The 19,607-nt window shown below is 34.8% G+C and overlaps 1 protein-coding gene across 5 annotated transcripts in view; it reads left to right on the plus strand.

Moving 5' to 3' along the window:
* The window catches only part of LOC111046749 (regulating synaptic membrane exocytosis protein 2), a 167,519-nt gene that overhangs the window by 12,998 nt on the left and 134,914 nt on the right, over positions 1 to 19,607 (plus strand). For all 5 annotated transcript variants that reach the window (XM_039439563.1, XM_039439560.1, XM_039439562.1 and 2 more), the window contains exon 2: positions 5,857 to 6,061. In XM_039439563.1, coding sequence (XP_039295497.1) covers positions 5,857 to 6,061 — 205 coding nt within the window. The remainder of the gene's footprint in view (positions 1 to 5,856; positions 6,062 to 19,607) is intronic.

Raw genomic sequence — 19,607 nt, forward strand, 5'->3', positions numbered from 1 at the left:
CATAATTATTAAATCACAATAATACATGTTTTCTTATCGTTGTTGATAATGCTATTACTCCTAATCGCTAATAATACTTGATTTGAGTTGATTTACTCTTTGGGTAGGTCTAACCTTCTTTCCAATTTTATAGTTCTATTACATTCATTGGCTCATTTAAAAATATTTGGTGGTTTTAAATTACCACGTGACAATTTTCAAATTAATTGGATTAAATTAATTTTTTATTTGAATAAATGATCGATTAATAATATTTTCAATTGGATTATAAAGTTTAAAATAAATTGAAGTTGTTATTAATAACAAAATTATACAGACAAACATTTGATGGATTTCAGCCATAATTTTACCCATAATCAACCACTTTTCATATTCAATGGTAACTGTAGGAAAAATTTAATGTAAAATACGTGTGCAAAGTTCCTCTGCTGCACTCAAGAAACCATTCCACCCTCGCATACGGCTCGGGCGTAAACGTTTCTTTCGGTGCAGCAAACTGTCACTTTGCGCACTAGTTGCACAATAGTTATTTGTGCAACTAGTGCGCAAAGTGACAGTTTGCTGCATCGAAATAAACGTTTACGCCCAAGCCGTAGGCGAGGGCGGAATGGTTTCTTGAGTGCAGCAAACGAACTTTGCGCACGTATTTCACAGTAAGTTTTTCCTACAGTTACCATTGAATATGAAAAGTGGGTAATTATGGGTAAAATTGCCTGAATAATGTAGTAGTGTTTGAATGGTGGGGGCAGCTGTGTGGTGTGTGCTGTGGTGGCACTGTGCTGTCGTTGTCCTTGGTTATAATATCTACTTAATAATTAGTGCGTTGTGCTTCGTTGCACCTCTGCTCACTATAGCAGCCCACTCACTGTTACCAACTTAATTTTGATTTTGCTGCACTGGTGCTCCATATAACCTACTAACTATTTGCATTGTCATGCTGCAAATCTGGAGTACGCAAAGTACTCACTTTGCGCACTAGTGCGGAAAAGTGATTCTTTGCAGCCTGCAATCAGTGCACAAATGGTCACTTTTCAGGGTATCTGTAGGAAAATAACTATTGTGTTACATAGCTCTGTCATTGTAACAGAGATCATGTTTGTTATAGAACAGGTTTGTGTTGTTAATTTTTGATCCTATTATTCAAGATCCAACATCTAAGATTTCAGATTCCTCCATTCCTTCGTCTTCAATAATTATTGGTTTGGAATCTCTCATATTTCATAATCGACTATTTATAGTGGAATGAGGACTCAGACTCCACTGTAAATGAGAGCAGACTGTGGACCAGATTATTTGCCAGACTATAGAACATATATTATTTTAAAATTATTCCTCTCATTGGTGCAATTCGACTAAAACTAATAGCTTCATTAGATGGGCTGAATTCTGAATAACTCTAGTGAATTCAAGCTTCATCATTGCTTACAATTTCATATTAATTTTCTTCAATCATTTTCAACATCAGTGGTTTAATCTCTACCTCTTGATCCCAATCAAATGAGAATCAATGGGCTCCGACTGAGTGGATCTCTGTTTTTATATCGAAATTATAGCTCTATTTTTCTCGAGTGATCGTAGAATTTGATTGAATTTGAGAGATACAGTGGAGTGTATCTATGTATCCGGTGATTGATATCTACCAAGAACTGGCTCCATTGAACAATGAAACGCTATTAATCAATTTCACTTTCAATTCTAATCTTTTAGCATGTATATTCTTCTTATTCTCTTAATTATGATTGAAAAATGTACATACCATATGTTAATATGGAACTATAATCTAGAAAGAGTACCTCTTCGAAACAGTTGTTAACTGGTAACTAAATTAATAATTTTGTCAGGTTGGCATTAAGTTGAGTTGACTTTGTTAGGTTGGCACCAAGTTGAAGATTGAAATGCATTTATCGCGGAAAAATTGATTGGGCACTGCTACTTCAATCAGAGCTATCCCTGGGAATATTATATTACTAGCCGTCCGGCTCGCTTCGCTCGCCATATCCGTTTATCCAGACGTTTAGTCTGGATCCCCGACCGGATCGTCCTAACATATGATAAAAATGCTCAAATGAAAAATGCAGGCGAGCGAAGCCTGCTGATCTCATTCTTGGACGATCCAGGTGGCGGAGCCTCCTGGCTAGACGGATATGGCGAGCCTGACGGCTAGTTACATTTATTTATATTTTCTGCATTCCCCTAGTAAAATTTCGTAATTTTCTGCTGAATTAAATGTTTTCTTGGGGTTATTGTGATTCACCTATGATATGCTACTATGTCATCATAGGCATAGTCTCTAATGAAGAGAGAATGATCAGGCAATATGAACTTGGATGTGGTCAACATACCAGTCACATATCATTCAGCTATAATCATGTTACTTAAAACACTTAATAAAATGGGCTGCTTTTAAATTAATGAAACAAAATAAATCTTATAGCACCCTTTATTCTTTAAAAACAACTTTAAACTAGTTGAACAACTAGTTTCGGTTTACACCATCTTCACGTTCTAAAACCTTTAAAACTAAAACTTTTAGAACCTGAAGATGGTGTAAACCGAAACTAGTTGTTCAACTATTTTAAAGTTTTTTTAAAGAATAAAGGGTGCTATAAGATTTATTTTGTTTTATTATGTTACTTAGTTGGCATAGGCATTATATCCAATGAGAGAATCAAGCAATATGACCTTCACTGAGAAGAACATGCTAATCTTCCATGAGCTATTCAATTTGAAGTTAATCTCAGGATAATGCATATTATGCAACCGATTTTAAGCATGCCTGTTATACACAGGAATTAACCAGGTACCGTATCCTTTGATGTGTACAAGGAATGCATACATTTATAAAATATTCATTATTTTCATGGGATTCATATTGATATAGGTATAATATCTACTTCAGATAAAGTAGTATGAACATTTTTAGTGAACTGAGAATTGTGAAAAGTTAATTAACCTCATTTTGGACTATGTTATTCACCATAATCCAAGAAAGAGATGAGGGTTTCTTTGTCTTCTCTCCCCCAGTAATTACAATGTGAAGAGCTTGTAAAAATGAATGGATAAAAAAAACATCAATCATCAACTAGGATGAACTAACATCCTAGATCATAACACTTGTTGATCGAAACACTTGTTACAACCTGGTAGGCCTACTGGATTTCATCTCAGTAGAGATTATTGTATATAGCTGAAGAGAGATGTTACTCACTTGCCCCGTGAATCACATTCATGTTCAAAATTTATCTCAGTTGAATCTTTCATTGTATCATTAATTTCTTCTCCATTTGAATAAATAAATAAACAAATACATCCCCAAAAAGCACCATACAGCGTGATTCAAAAAGAATACCACAACTTTGAAAATCTGTATTTATTCAAGGAAACATAATATAAACTTGGGTTGTGGATCAAAATGAAGAGTATTAAAATGAGTTTCTCCCCACTAGAAAACAAGTTCACAAATGATCAATGTGACCCCCTCCAGACACTCGAGTGATATCAATACGATACTCGAACTCGTTGCACACCCTCAGTAGCATATCGGGCGTAACAGTTTGTATAGCTGCTGTTATTTCTTGTTTGAGCTCCTCAATGTTAGCTGGTAGAGGAGGTCGATACACTTTATCTTTAACGTACCCCCACAGAAAAAAAGGAGGGGGTGAGCTCAGGGCTTCTTGGAGGCCAGCTCTGTCTTGCGCTGCTTAGCAAACCGATCCATTGCCTCGGATAGTTTTCATTCAAATAGGCACGGACAGATGAGTGCCAATGGGACTAAATAAGGAACTAAAAAAACTTTAGAGCTTCCTCAAATCGATGACAGATAGTGCTCCATTCTCCGTTTATTCTTTGCAGAGTTATCAATTTTGTGGTATTCTTTTTGAATCACGGTGTACTATTGCATAGCTCAAATTGGATTTTTCTTTGTTGTTAGTTTCAATTTCATGTGAATAACATTCCCCAACTATTGAATGGTGAAAGGAAGAAGAATAACAAATTTTATAGTCAAATATTCGAAATTTTCCTGAATTCTTCTACAGTGATCAAACCTGATGATGCTTGGTATATACTTTCTTTTCGTCTCATAAGAGTAATTTGATATCTTAATTTTTGAAGTGGTCTCTTCGATCACATATTATAATTTTTCCCCACACTGCACAGAAAGCAGCTGTTTTCCAGTCCCTACGTAGATCTGAAAGACATTTGCTTGCAGACGACTCTCGTCTGACGTCAGAACAGGTTTCTTTCTGGCCTAAAGAGTACTCTTTCCAGCCGCTAACATGGAACTAAGAAAAGGTGATCAAAAAACAGCTGATCAGAAAACTTTTCATTATTTGTGTTCATTATTCAATAATTAAAACATTTATGTTAATATCATCTTATTGTAATTTGAAAGAATAAAAAAGTATAAACTCAACTTCCCACATAATTGAACATAATCTTTCAGGTTATTTAGACAAATCAGAATGAAAAATAAAAATAATTGGACAATTTCCTGATATTCAGATTACCTCAGATTTCATAGAGCTATGACCTTCCACTTCTGCTTTCGGTAGTGCTTAGGAAACAATTATTATTATTTCATATATATTGTTTATTTTTGTGTGTGGCGAAAAATAGCGTTCGCACCACGGGCAAAAATGCTTTTCCGCCTCTCAATCTTTTCTAGTCCTCGGCCTACGGCCTCGGACTTGGAAACCGATTTCGAGCCGGAAAAATCTCATTTTCTGCTCTAGGTGCAAAATATACTATTTTAGAGGCAATATAATTATGTTTTCGCCCCACTTGGATGTAATGAGCTGGTTTTCGTGCGTCATATGGAGGCCGAAAGTGATTGTTTTCTGACCAGGCCGGTAAAATTTTTACGGCCCTAGGGCTGTAAAATAACCTTGAAGTCAGCTGATTCTGATTTGATGTGAACGTGTTCACAAAATAGTTTATGAAAAGGAGTCAGTTTATGCTTCTAGAATTGAATAAAGTATTTTGCAATAAGATACTATCATTTTATTTGGATGAATGAAATACAAATGAGATATTATAAACTATTCAAATTCAATTTTCAGAGTATAATAGAATCTAACCTCAAACCACCTAGTACTGCATTTATCACGGAACATGGTGGATAAACGGAATCATTTTATGCTTCTAGAATTCGATAAAGTATTCTGCAATAATATACTATAATTTTTTTGGATGAATAAAATACAGATAAGATAATTATAATTATGTTATAATAAACTATTCAAATAATTCGATTTTCAGAGTAGGATAGAACTTCTAACCTAAACTTCCATTGACATTCAGATTGGCCAAATTTCAAGTGTGCTAAAACAGCTGATCAAAAACTTTTCATTATTTGTGTTTATCATTCAATAATTAAAACATTTATAATAATATCATCTTATTGTCATTTGGAAGAATAAAAAGTTTAAACTCAACCTCTTACATAATTGAACATAATCTTTTAGGTTATTTAGACAAATCAGAATAAAAAATAAAAATATACTTGGACAATTTCTTGATATTCAGATTACCTCAGATTTGCTAGAGCTATAACCTTCCACTTTTGCTTTCGGAAGTGCTTATAATAGACAATTATTCTCATTTATTTATTGTTTATTTTTCTGTGTGGCGAAAAATAACGTTCTCACCATGGGCAAAAATGCTTTTCCGGCTCTCAATCTTTTCTAGTCCTCGGCCTACGGCCTCGGACTTGGAAACCGATTTCGAGCCGGAAAAATCTCATTTTCTGCTCTAGGTGCAAAATATACTATTTTAGAGGCAATATAATTATGTTTTCAGCAGAAAAATTATAATGTTTTCAGCGGCAATATTATAATGTTTTTGTTGGTGTTTCAGACGCAAACAAGACGAAGTGGAGATCCTGGAGGAGACAATTCGCCAGCGATCGGAACAGCAGAAGAAGGCGGGCGTCGAATTGGACGCCACCTGCCACATCTGCCTCAAGACCAAGTTCGCCGACGGCGTCGGTCACATGTGTAACTACTGCAACATTCGCTGTTGCGCCCGCTGCGGCGGCAAGGTCACGCTCAGGTCAAACAAGGTCAGTTTCAAGGTCATAATACTTTAGTCCATAAGGTCTTAAATGTAGGGAAGTTCACCCTCAGGTCGAGCAAGGTCATACTACTGTAGGCTGTAAAGTTTGAAGGTCATATCACTGTAGATTTTTAAGTTTTCAGTAGTAGGAAGGTCAAGCTCAGGTCAAACAAGGTCAGTTTCAAGGTCATACTACTGTAGATTATAAGGTTTTTGAGGACATAACACAGTTACTAAGGAGACCATTGAGGTAACAACTCCAAGGTCATAATTCGGTAGATTCGAAGAAAATGAACCATAAGATTAGGAGGTCATTGAGGTCATAATTTAATTTAATTCATTTATATTGACATCAGGTTACCCTTAATGTGTCTCCTTCACAAATACATCAATACAAGATTATTATACAATGAGCAATGTAACTTACAATTGCAATATTGTTAAAAGAAAAAAACTATAGAAATAATAGAGAAGGAAAAATAGATAAATACAAGAAAATTATCAAAAAACGGAATATAGAGATGAAAAGATTCTGAAATAAAAATAAAAATGTTACAAAGAATGGATAAAACTAACAAATGAATGTCAGAGGACTGATACCTGCCAATGAAGCAATAAAATGAGTAAGAAGTACAAGTACACAGTGCAATAGATACACATCTATATACAGCAATAAATAATCGATAACATAACTGAGCAAAAGGATATCTAACAATAGACTGTTTAAAATTCTATAAAATTTCCCACAAGAGAACCAGAAGATGTCCAGTTGCCCAGAGAAACAGTTGAAAAGTTTTTGAATTCTGTTAACCGGTAAATTATAGTGACTCACAGTTCTGGAACGGGGCACAAAAAAAGAGAAAGTGGAGCGACGTAGATACATATAGTAGATTGGAAGATTCTCAGGAGATGAACCATAAGGTTGGGAGGTCATTGAGGTCACATTCCTAGTTCATAATACAGTAGATTAGAAGGTTTGTAAGGACATGAAACAGAAGAATGGGAGGTCATTGAGGTCATAATACAGTAGATTAGAAGATTTTAAGAAGACGAACCATACGATTAGGAGGTCATTGAGGTCACAATTTCAAGGTCATAATACAGTAGATTAGAAGGTTTGTCAGGGCATAAAATAGAAGAATGGGAGGTCATTGAGGTGAAAATTTCAAAGATCATAATACAGTATATAAGAAGATTTCAAGGAGATGAGCCATGAGATTAGGTGGTCAATGAGGTCACAATTTCAACGCCATAATTCAGTAGATTGGAAGGTTTGTAAGGACTTGAAACAGAAGAATGGGTGGTCATTGAGGGCATAATTTCAAGGTCATAATACAGTTGTAGATTTGAAGATTTTATGAAGACGAACCATACGATTAGGAGGTCATTCAGGTCACAATTTCAAGGTCATAATACAGTAGGTTAGAAGGTTTGTAAGGACATAAATTAACCGAAGATTGGGAGGTCATTGAGGCAACATTTTAATGACATAATACAGTAGATAAGGTGGTCTTTGAGGACATGGTACACTAGAATTTGTATGTCGTTAAAGTAATAATACATTAGATCGAGAGGTCATTGATATAATTAATTCCAAGGTCATGATACAGTGGAGAGTATCGAGGTCATTACAAAGGAATAGAGAGGATATTGAGCTCATAAAACTATAGATTATCAGCCGTTTAGATCATGTAAGACTTGACTGGTCTATGGTTAAATTGATGATATGTATTGAATAAATAAAATGATATATAACCCGATATAAATGGATTGATTGTGGTTAAATACTAATGGAATAAGATATCATAATAATATGATATCATAATATGATATATAATATTCATAAATCCTCACAATGTTGAGGAAGATAGGAGAATATCTGCTCACCATCAGAATATCAGATCAGTCGTCAAGAGGATAAATAAGTGATCAAGGTGATCTCAAATAGCTTGAGGTGAGGATATTTTTGAAGGCATTGACCATCATGTATCATGTATCATGAACATCATTCATGTATCATGAACATCTGCACACATATGAACTAATACAAGGTTGTATTGTGCAATAAATTTGTATTCTTCAAGTTCATAACACAATAGGTCAGTGAGTCAGGAAAGTCATATTGCAATAGATAGGTCTGTGATCAAGGTCATTGCAATGTAAATCAACAGTGATTTTCATTCTCTAATTTTTCTCCAAGAACTTCCCCATTAATGAAAAATTCCCACGTTGTGTACCCTCCTGTTATCGTGTATAGAGGGAGGTTTCATTTGGATTAAAACAACTTTCATAGATGATGGTTTCTTAATCCATTCCAAACTGCGATGCATTAACAAACTATTTCCAAGCTTTAAACAAGGACATACCGTCAATAATTATTAATGTAAATGAACAATTTGGTTCTCTTACTGACTGGAGTAGCCTACTCACCATTATAAACAATCATTAACGAACAATTTTTATAACCTCTGATGAAATAAAACCACTTCCAGAATCAATGAAATAATCTTAAATGAATAATAAACTTTCTATCCACTCAGGTTCCTGAATTTTGTGAAGTGAAATTTAGAACAATGTTGACAATATTATTCTTTGGAATTCTGAGAAAGTATGCAAAATATATTTTCCAGATTTTGATGAATCAATGATTTACAAGAAGAATTATTACTTATAGGGATATTGAGCGTTATTTTTTCTAAAAACTGCCCATCAATGTTGAATTTCAGCCCACTCAAATACAGTTTGAAATCATTTCCGTGTAACAGAATTTGTTCTCCAGCCTATACTTGATTTTCCATATATTTTTCACTCTGTTTATATTCTACGTACTTGGGAGTTCAAACGTGGGTGGGTGCATGCATTTTACATACATATATGTTACTGGGTGTGTGTGATGATATTTTCACAGTAATATCCAATAAATTCATTCAACACAAGTGCAAAAATCCCAAGGGCTTTTCCGAGATGCTTAAGAAAATGATAAAACTATTATTCTCATCTCATTTTAGAAGCAAACACGGAAGAGGAGAAGAAAACTAAGAAATATAAGTGAAAGGAAAGAGGATTAGAGAGAAAACAAGAAGATACAGAAGTATTATGAGGGAACCTGGTGAAAGCAAATAGAAAGAGAAGAAGATACAGTAAAAGTGAAAGAAAAATAACAATGAGAAGAAGAAGAAGAAGAAGAAGAAGAGAAAGAATAAGTGAAGAGAGGAGACGGGAAGGAAGAAAACCTGGAGTAGGGATAAGGGGTAAGGATATATGAGGAGAAGAAGGAGAAGGAGGAATAGAAGAAGTGAAACAAAAAGAAGAAGAAGAAGAAGAAGAAGAAGAAGAAGAGAAGAAGAAGAAGAAGAAGAAGAAGAGGAGAAGAAGAAGTGAAGAAGAAGAAGAAGCAAAAGAAGACGAAGACGAAGAAGAAGAAGAAGAAGAGAAGAAGAAGAAGAAGAAGAGAAGAAGAAGAAGAAGAAGAAGTGGAAGACAGAGCGAAACGGAATTTTCTGCCAGCATTCACTGCTGAGTGTGTGTGCTTTCAGATCAATAGCTGAGTCATATTGCTCTCTCCTTCTCCACCCTACTCTCCTTTCATCATCTATCCTTCTCCCTCTCTACCACTTCCTCCTCATCATTCCCCCTCACATCCTCCTTCAGCGTTCATCCACCTTTTCCTTGTTGAATCTGTGGCGGTGTATGAGAATGAGGAAGAGGAAGAATTTCCTTCTCTCACAATTTCTCCTCAACTTCTTCTATCTTCCTGTTTCTCACCCTTGTTTCCTTCTCTGCAGTCTCTTTCATTGACTCTCTCTGATTTCTTTTCTACTTTTCCTCTCTATCATTTCCAGTTCTTGGACTTTTTACATCTGGTCATCTGGTGCACTTCCGTCCATAAGAGTTTTATTCTACGATGTCTATTATTTTTCCTACAGTTACGTTGAAAAGTGGCTATTGCTGCACTGATTACAGAACGCAAAGAATCACTTTTCCGCTCTAGTGCGGGAAAAATTTTTCTGCACTCCAGATTTGCAACATGGCAACGCAAAATACTTAGTAGGTTATATGGAGCAACAGTGCAGCAAAATCAAAATGAAGTTGGTAACAGTGACTGCTATGGCTGCTATAGTGAGCAGAGGTGCAACCAAGCACAACGCGCTAATTATTACATTATATATTATAACCAAGGACAACGAGGACTTTAGGATTTTAGGATTAAGGTTTTATCAATAATAAAATTACACAGAAAAACATTTGATGGATTTCAGGCAATTTTACCCATAATTACCCACTTTTCATATTCAATGGTAACTGTAGGAAAAACTTAATGTGAAATACGTGCGCAAAGTTCCTCTGCTGCACTCAAGAAACCATTCCGCCCTCGCCTACGGCTCGGGCGTAAACGTTTCTTTCGGTGCAGCAAACTGACACTTTGCGCACTAGTTGCACAAATAACTATTTCAATAGTGTCCTGATAGTTATATTTTTCAAATGATTTGCTCTCTCAATATCCTCATTGTTCTGTTTCATTACATAAGTTGGCCAGCTTATGAAAAATTTCAACTAAACAGTAGGGATGGGTATCGAAAGACAAAACATCGATGTTTTTTCTCCTGAACATCGATGAGTGAAAAACATCGAACAGTAAACATCGATGTTTTAAACATCGACGTGTTGCCGTACATTTTACGGAAGACTATTATATCCTTAGAGTAACTCAGATAGTGAAATCAATTTCCTTTTTTATGTACATGTAAAAGAAAGGGACAGAGCTTTCAAAAAGTAGTTAACAATAAAGGAATATTATTGATTGGCAGCAACGAAACTGTAAGTTAATAAATTGTTTGTAGTTGTAGGTAATCAGACTCTACGTTATCAACGGAGATTGATATTTAATCGAATACAAAAAAGAAAATCCAATAATAGTTGAGTCAGAAACCTCTCGGGATATCCTCGAAGATTCCGTCTTGGGATTTCATCCTAAGCTAATTTTAGGAATCATTGTTACTCATAATTGTATTCATTCAATACCTGATAGTTTTATTTAGGAAATGAGAATGAATAGAGGTGTTTTTTATGGCTATCTACACTCCATACAATACGAGGACCTCTATTCCAGAGCTAGATTAATAATTGGTATTAAAAGTATGTTGAGGAAAGCACTTGTAATAAGAAAAACTCTTTCTTCCTAAGAAACGAATAATCCGACCTCTTTTTCAATTATAAATAGGTATCTAACCTTGACAAGGGCCACAGTTATGTGAATCTTCAAGAGTATCCAACAGTCTCACATAAAAATACAGAGAGCCTGATTGAAAAATTCCTTTTTTTTGGGAAAAACATCGGATGACCGATATCTAGGTAAAACCATCGATAAGTGAAAAACATCGAACAGTAAACATCGATGTATCGATGAACAGAAAGCCTAAACAGAGCCTAATTTTTTTGAGAGAGTTAGCTTATACTTTACCATAGAGAAACAATAGCATAAGTAGATATCCCATGGTATAGGGCGTTTATGTCGCAACTTTTACTGTTATCTCAAGCCGATTACTGTCGATTATTGTCGATTTTTACTGTTTTGACCTGGTGGGAGTGTATGAACGGCATAATATGACAGACAACCAGCGTCATAAAGCTCCACAGGAAAGAACTACGTGGACTATCTATCAGCTTGAGATAACAGTAAAAGTTGCAACATAAACGCCCTATACCATGTGATATCTACTTACGCTATTGTTTCTCTATGACTACATACAGATTAAGACTAGGCACACACCAGTTAGTCAAGACATGATCAGACACGTTTAGTCACAATACTTCACATAGCTGCTTAAGACGCAACTCACACTGATTAGTCATTGCAATTAGACATGTCTTCATAAGCAACTATGTGAAGTATTGTGTCTGATTATGTATTGTCTTGTGCCTAGCCTAAGATACACACCAGTTATTAGTCAAGACATGACAAGACATAACCAGACACAATGCTTCACATAGCTGCTTATGAAAACATGTCTAATTGCGATGACTAGTGATGATCAGTGTGAGTTGCGTCATGACCAACTATGTGAAGTATTGTGACTAAACGTGTCTGATCATGTCTTGTCTTGTCTTGACTAACTGGTTTGTGCTTAGCCTTATGATTTGATTCTTATTAGAATACAGTAAGACACACTATAAAGTATCAAGTTGACATTTATTTTAAGAAGAGAATCTGAAATTTAGATTTTCCCTTAACCTGAAAATCATTGATTTTGGAACCCGAATCCAACAAATTGTGTTTCATATTGATAGCTATTAGTAGAATTTCAAGACATTGGGATCAATATGTTGTCAATTTCACCTTATTATGGTACTAGCCGTCAGGCTCGCTTCGCTCGCCATGTCCGTCCAGCCAGGGGGCTCCGCCCCCTGGATCTCCGACTGGATCGTCTAAGAGTGAGATTAGCAGGCTCGCTTCGCTCGCCTGCATTTTTATCATATGTTAGGACGATCCAGTCGGGGGTCCAGACTAAACGTCTGGCTAAACCGATATGGCGAGCGAAGCGAGCCTGACGGCTAGTAATATAATATTCCCAGGAATAGCTCTGAATGAAGTAGTAGTGCCTTATTAATTTTTAACCTAACAAAGTCAACTCAACTTAATGCCAACCTGACAAAGTTAGTAATTTAGTTACCAGTTAACAACTGTTTCGAAGAGGTACTCTATCTAGATTATAGTTCTATATTAACATATGGTATGGACATTTTTCAATTATAATTAAGAGAATAAGAAGAATTACATGCTAAAAGACGAACTTTAAACCCTTAAAAACCACCCTAAGAGTTAAAATATTGCCAAAAGATTTCCTAGTGCGCCTCTAAAGGGCCAACTGAACATACCTACCAAATTTTAACGTTTTTGGTCCGGTAGATTTTTAGTTCTGCGAGTGAGTCAGTCAGTCAGTCAGTGAGTGAGTGAGTGCCATTTCGCTTTTATATATATATAGATTCAATATTATGTCGTCAACTACTGAACTTTATCATCTTCTTAGAGGATTCTTATGCATACTCTGATTTCAATTATTTCATTTTGTTAATTTAATTATTTCCACACCTGAATAAATATTATTTATATATTATTTATATTTCTTTTCTCTTCATCAGCTAATACTTGCATACACCACAAAACAAGGTGCAAATCTCCAAGTTCCTCATTTGAAATTTCCCAGTGTTTCCTTCCCTCTCCATCCGCCTCAGTTTCCTGCTTTCCCTCTCTTTTTATAGCTTTCTTTTACTTAGATTCGCTTCAAACAGTCAGCATAACTTGTAGATAGATTAAAGCTATAGAAAAAAGTGAAGAGAATGCAAATGATGAAGAAGATAAGGGGGTAAGGATATATGAGGAGAAGAAGGAGAAGGAGGAATAGAAGAAGTAAAACAAGAAGAAGAAGATTAGAAGATTAGAAGATTTTAAGAAGACGAACCATACGATTAGGAGGTAATTGAGGTCACAATTTCAAGGTCATAATACAGTAGATTAGAAGGTTTGTCAGGGCATAAAATAGAAGAATGGGAGGTCATTGAGGTAAAAATTTCAAAGATCATAATACAGTATATAAGAAGATTTCAAGGAGATGAGCCATGAGATTAGGTGGTCAATGAGGTCACAATTTCAAGGTCATAATACAGTAGATTAGAAGGTTTGTCAGGGCATAAAATAGAAGAATGGGAGGTCATTGAGGTAAAAATTTCAAAGATCATAATACAGTATATAAGAAGATTTCAAGGAGATGAGCCATGAGATTAGGTGGTCAATGAGGTCACAATTTCAACGCCATAATTCAGTAGATTGGAAGGTTTGTAAGGACTTGAAACAGAAGAATGGGTGGTCATTGAGGGCATAATTTCAAGGTCATAATACAGTTGTAGATTTGAAGATTTTATGAAAACGAACCATACGATTAGGAGGTCATTCAGGTCACAATTTCAAGGTCATAATACAGTAGGTTAGAAGGTTTGTAAGGACATAAATTAACCGAAGATTGGGAGGTCATTGAGGCAACATTTTAATGACATAATACAGTAGATAAGGTGGTCTTTGAGGACATGATACACTAGAATTTGTATGTCGTTATAGTTATTTGTGCAACTAGTGCGCAAAGTGACAGTTTGCTGCACCGAAAGAAACGTTTACGCCCGAGCCGTAGGCGAGGGCGGAATGGCTTCTTGAGTGCAGCAGAGGAACTTTGCGCACGTATTTCACATTAAATTTTTCCTACAGTTACCATTGAATATGAGAAGTGGTTGATTGAATGGTTATGGGTGAAATGATGGCTGAAATCCATCAAATGTTTGTGTGTGTGTGATGCTACTTTTAATAGCAACTTTAATTCATTTAAAAATTAATAATCCAATTGAAGTTGAAAATTCTCAGCCAAAGTTCTCATTCTTATTCATTCAAGAATCAGAAAAAATACAGATGGAACAAAAACTCCACATTTAAAATACACACCAACAGCTTGTTGGCTGAACCGAGATGCAAGATGGCTAAACACAACAAGATGGCTGAACCGACAAGCGCGCGACCTAGCTGGAAAAATCGTACCTAAGTTTGTTTCATCCAGCTAAAAATTACTGAAACACGATTCAGAAATTTAGACTTTTGCTCAAATTAACGAGAAAAATGCTCAAAGTAAACTGAAAAATATTTATAAAAATAACATAGACAACAGAGAATATTTATTGTAGTATTGTTATGTTTTTTATTATTTTTATTTATATGAATATCGAACGGTAATCATTTAACCTCAAAATTCGAATTTTATAATGTATATTTGCTACTTTTCTCATTTCTTGGAGTTGAAATAATAAATATCAATAGAAGAGAGTTAGTTCATTATAAATAATAAAGAACTATTCTATATAATAAAGAACTATTATTTATTATTTAATGATGAGAATTCGTAAATGATGATTATTTAATTTATTATGATTTAGATGAACATTATTCTTGTTTTGGATTTCTATATTGGGATTTTATCATAAATGTAGGGTAGCCATTGAAATGATTCTTATCTAAATCTAACCACAGTCATTTTTACCAACTTAATTTTTGTTTTCGTGCACTAATCCTCCATATAACCCACCAACTATTTTGTGTTGCCAAGTTGCAAATCTGGAGTGCAGAAAAATGTTTTCCCGCACTAGAGCGGAAAAGTGAATCTTTGCGTTCTGAAATCAGTGCAGGAATCGTCACTTTTCAAGGTAACTGTAGGAAAAAGTAATAATACATTAGATCGAGAGGTCATTGATATAATTAATTCCAAGGTCATGATACAGTGGAGAGTATCGAGGTCATTACACAGAAATAGAGAGGATATTGAGCTCATAAAACAATAGATTATCAGCCGTTTAGATCATGTAACACTTGACTGGTCTATGGTTAAATTAATAATATGTATTGAATAAATAAAATGATATATAACCCGATATAAATGTATTGATTGTGGTTAAGTACTAATGGAATAAGATATCATAATAATATCATTATAATATGATATCATCATAATATGATATCATAATAATATGATATATATATTCATAAATCCTCACAATGTTGAGGAAGATAGAAGAATATCTGCTCACCGTCAGAATATCAGATCACTTCCCTCTCCACCGCCTCAGTTTCCTGCTTTCCCTCTTTTTTATAGCTTTCTTTTACTTAGATTCGCTTCAAACAGTCAGCATAACTTGTAGATAGATTAAAGCTATAGAAAAAAGTGAAGAGAATGCAAATGATGAAGAAGATAAGGGGTAAGGATATATGAGGAGAAGAAGGAGAAGGAGGAATAGAAGAAGTAAAACAAGAAGAAGAAGAAGATTAAGGCGAAGAAGAAGGAGGAGGAGGAGGAGGAGGAGGAGGAGGAGAAGAAGAAGAAGAAGAAGAAGAAGAAGGAGAAGAAGAAATGGTAGAAGTGGAACAAGGAGAAAAAGAAGAAGAACAATATCAAGAACAAGAAGAAAAAGAGAAAGAATAAGTGAAGAGAGGAGACGGGAAGGAAGAAGACCTGAATAAATATCCACACCGGGATAGATGATAGGGGAAGAACACTGTTTTCGAATTCCAAAGCACGGATTTCAGCACGCAATGCTTTGAACAGGACTATGCCAGCCTATAATAGCTCCGAATCCTAGAGGCTATTAACCTCTGCAACTAGGCATGGCAACCTGATATTCATATACTGGAAGGTATTTGTATTGAATTCGGATTCATCTATTCCTATGAATAATAATCTGAAATCTACAAAGATGAATTCAACCTCATGTAATAGATTAGAGGGAATCCTGGCATTTTGGTAGGAAAATTAGCAGAATTAGGTAGAAATATGTAGAGCAGTTCGAATTTGAAAAATATTCATGTCGTATTTATTTATCCACCTGTGATAATCATCGATGATAATCATTAAAAAATGAATACTAAGTAATCATATAAAATTTGAATAAAAGTCTCTTATTATGAATCTCTTATTTTCTCTCCTTTTTATGATATCTATATAATAAGAGAGAGTAGGGTTGTATTTGTTCGTGTGTTCGTTTGTTCGTTTGTTCGCATCAAAACATGTCAACTTGTGGATTGCATACCGGAAAAACGGGAATGATTTAGATCTCCAAATTTTGAACATAGATTCTAAAAATATCAATCTCGTGCACCTGGAAGCCCAAATTTCAATTTTCCTCCTAGATTTTTCAGAATTAATGTTCAAATTCATCTATGTTACCGTAGGCTACATGAAGTTTCATAGCCCAAAGTGTGTCTTTTTATGAGCAGGTTATAAGACTGTCAATTACGAACGTCTATGTAGCGCAGCGGTAAAAGGCCTGCTTACGGAGCGATATTTCCTCGCTTCGAATCCCCGAGGCGTCCCATTTTTTTGTTCTTAATTTTTTCCCTCGAAAGGTATTATTTTCAATTATTTTTTGAAGGAATTTGTTTTCATTACTATTGAACTTGCATTTTATCAAATAATTATTTTTAATGTAAAATTTTGCCACCAGTACAAATGAATTGGACATAGTCTTTGTGCTGTAGGCCTATAATTGATTTTCATAAGAAAAGCGTGAATAGATCACAATAAAATAAGAAATAATTTATATTCTTCAGTTATAATATACTATCAGACACGAATTCCCAGTGAAACGAGTATGTTAGGTATTTTGTTTGGAATTGGGAAAACAAAAGGCTGCCTGATTCAAATTGAGGAGGATCCTAATCGAACTAAAATTCATTGATGTATTGGAAAAATCAATATAATTCTATGAGGTTTCCAAGTATTGTGTATTCTTCAGTTTTCTTTACTATAGTAAAGGAAAGAACTGGCTTATACACGTAAGGAATTATAGAGAATTATGTTTGACGCATCATCACGTCTGAAATATACTCAACTGATTAATTTAAAATTTTTGCATATAGACTCTTCATCAACCGAGGATGGTTATAGGCCTATTTTCAAATTTCGATTTTTTATTACGTCAAGTTTTCATTTTTTCAGTTTTAAAATAGACCCTTGCGAAGCACGGGTTACCTACTAGTACTCAATAAATTTAAAAGTTATTCGGAATTGATCGACTGTATTTGAAATCGTGACCCAGCAGATGCTGTAACCTATTCGTAGAGTTTAGCTTTACAGACATCACAAACTGTCGACCAATGAGAAGAGAGTGGGCGGAGTTGAGAATATGAGCCGACATATTTGTGCTGCCGTCTACTGGCATAATTCCGAGACAAGAATTCTTGTGATTTCGTCATTTAACCAGCTATTGACATCATTTTTCTACAGTTGAATGCATCCCAAAAGAGTGTTGAGATTGTGGATCAGATACAGACTATTTCAAACTATTTCCGGAACATGAGAGATTATAAAGTAGACTAGTAATCTAATAAGGTGAAAATAATGTAAAAATCCATGTCGTGTATTTTTTAGGCTGTGGACGAATCAGGAGAGAGTAAGCGGAGACAAGACTAGATTTAGCAAGACCATAGCATAACAATGTAATCACAACAAAGCTCGTTTTTTATTGCCTGCTCACTTTGAAAGACATGATATTACACTTATTAATTGAGGAGGAGGTCTAAGATTCAAGTCGACGGTTTGGCATTTCTCTTAATGTTTATATGTTGATATGTTACGCATTTACTGCGAAACCCGGTAATAGATTTTCATGAAATTTGACAGATATGTTCCTTTTTAAATCGCGAGTCGACGTATATAGGCCTACAAGGTTTTTGGAAATTTTGCATTTCAAGGATGATATCAGAGGAGAGAGTGGGCGGAGTTGAGAATATGAGCCAACATGTGCTGCCATCTACTGGCTGACTTCAGAGTCAAGAATTCTTGTGATATTGTCATTTAACCAGCTATTGAAATCTTTTTTCCACAGTTGAATGCATCCCAGTAGAGTGTTGAGATTGTGGATATGATACAAGTCTATTTCAAACTGTTGCCGGGACAGGAGAGATTCGATAGTAGACTATAGAGCTCCAATTATCCGAACTCCGACTATCCGTATCGTCGATTATCCAAATCACTTTCAGAAAAAAATTGTCCAAAAAAAGTCTAAGTGCGCTATTATTCTTCCCCCCCGCGAAGCCAGTGTAGTAAAATATGTGAGAATATCATGTTTCTTTCATTCAATTCAATAAAAAAATAGTGCAAAATCTTTTTTCTCCTCCAATGGCAATTTAAAAAATAAACTCCGATTAACCGAATATTTGATTATCCGAATGAGTCCCGGTCCCGCGTTAATTCGGATGATTGGAGTTCTACTGAAGTAATCTAATATGGTGCTGACATGTAAAAATCCAAGTCGTATATTTTCTAGGCTGTGGACCAATCAGGAGAGAGTAAGCGAAGACGAGAATAGATTTAGCAAGACCATACCATAACAATGTAATCACAACAAGGCTTGTTTTTTATTGCCTGCTAACTCTTTGACAGACATGATAATTGACTTTTTTTATCAGTTAGTGGTAGAGAGGACATTACAGACCAAACCTCGCCACTTCATCAAAAAACCTCATCTTACAATATTCTATTCTAGTCACAGCTGAACACTAAAGTTTACAAGTTTGTGTTCCTTCAATGGCTCCAATTTTCTCAAATAACTCAATATTATCCGTTACAAGTGGAATATTTCTAATCAATTTATCAATTCAATCCATGTAAATTCAAAATTTATAGTTACCATGTTTATTTTGGACTAAAATTATATAAAAATTGTACACGTAAAATTCTAAACTTATCTTGGACTTTGTCACCTATAAATTTGGATGAAAAATAGCACAATGACTACCTTATTAATTTATCTACCAGCAATATTATTACATTAAGCAGCGATTACACCAAAGTTATTAACAAAATGTTAATTACTTATCCTTATAGATCCTATTAGATTAAACGGGACTTGACAAACACATATGATCATCATGTGTATGATAAGTTGTGTTCAATCTAATAGAAACAATAAGGGTTGAGTTACCAACATTTCGTTAATAACTTTGGTGTAAACGAAGCTCTAGT

This window comes from Nilaparvata lugens, chromosome 13, assembly GCF_014356525.2.
Source record: "Nilaparvata lugens isolate BPH chromosome 13, ASM1435652v1, whole genome shotgun sequence".
Classification (NCBI taxonomy): Eukaryota; Metazoa; Arthropoda; class Insecta; order Hemiptera; family Delphacidae; genus Nilaparvata; species Nilaparvata lugens.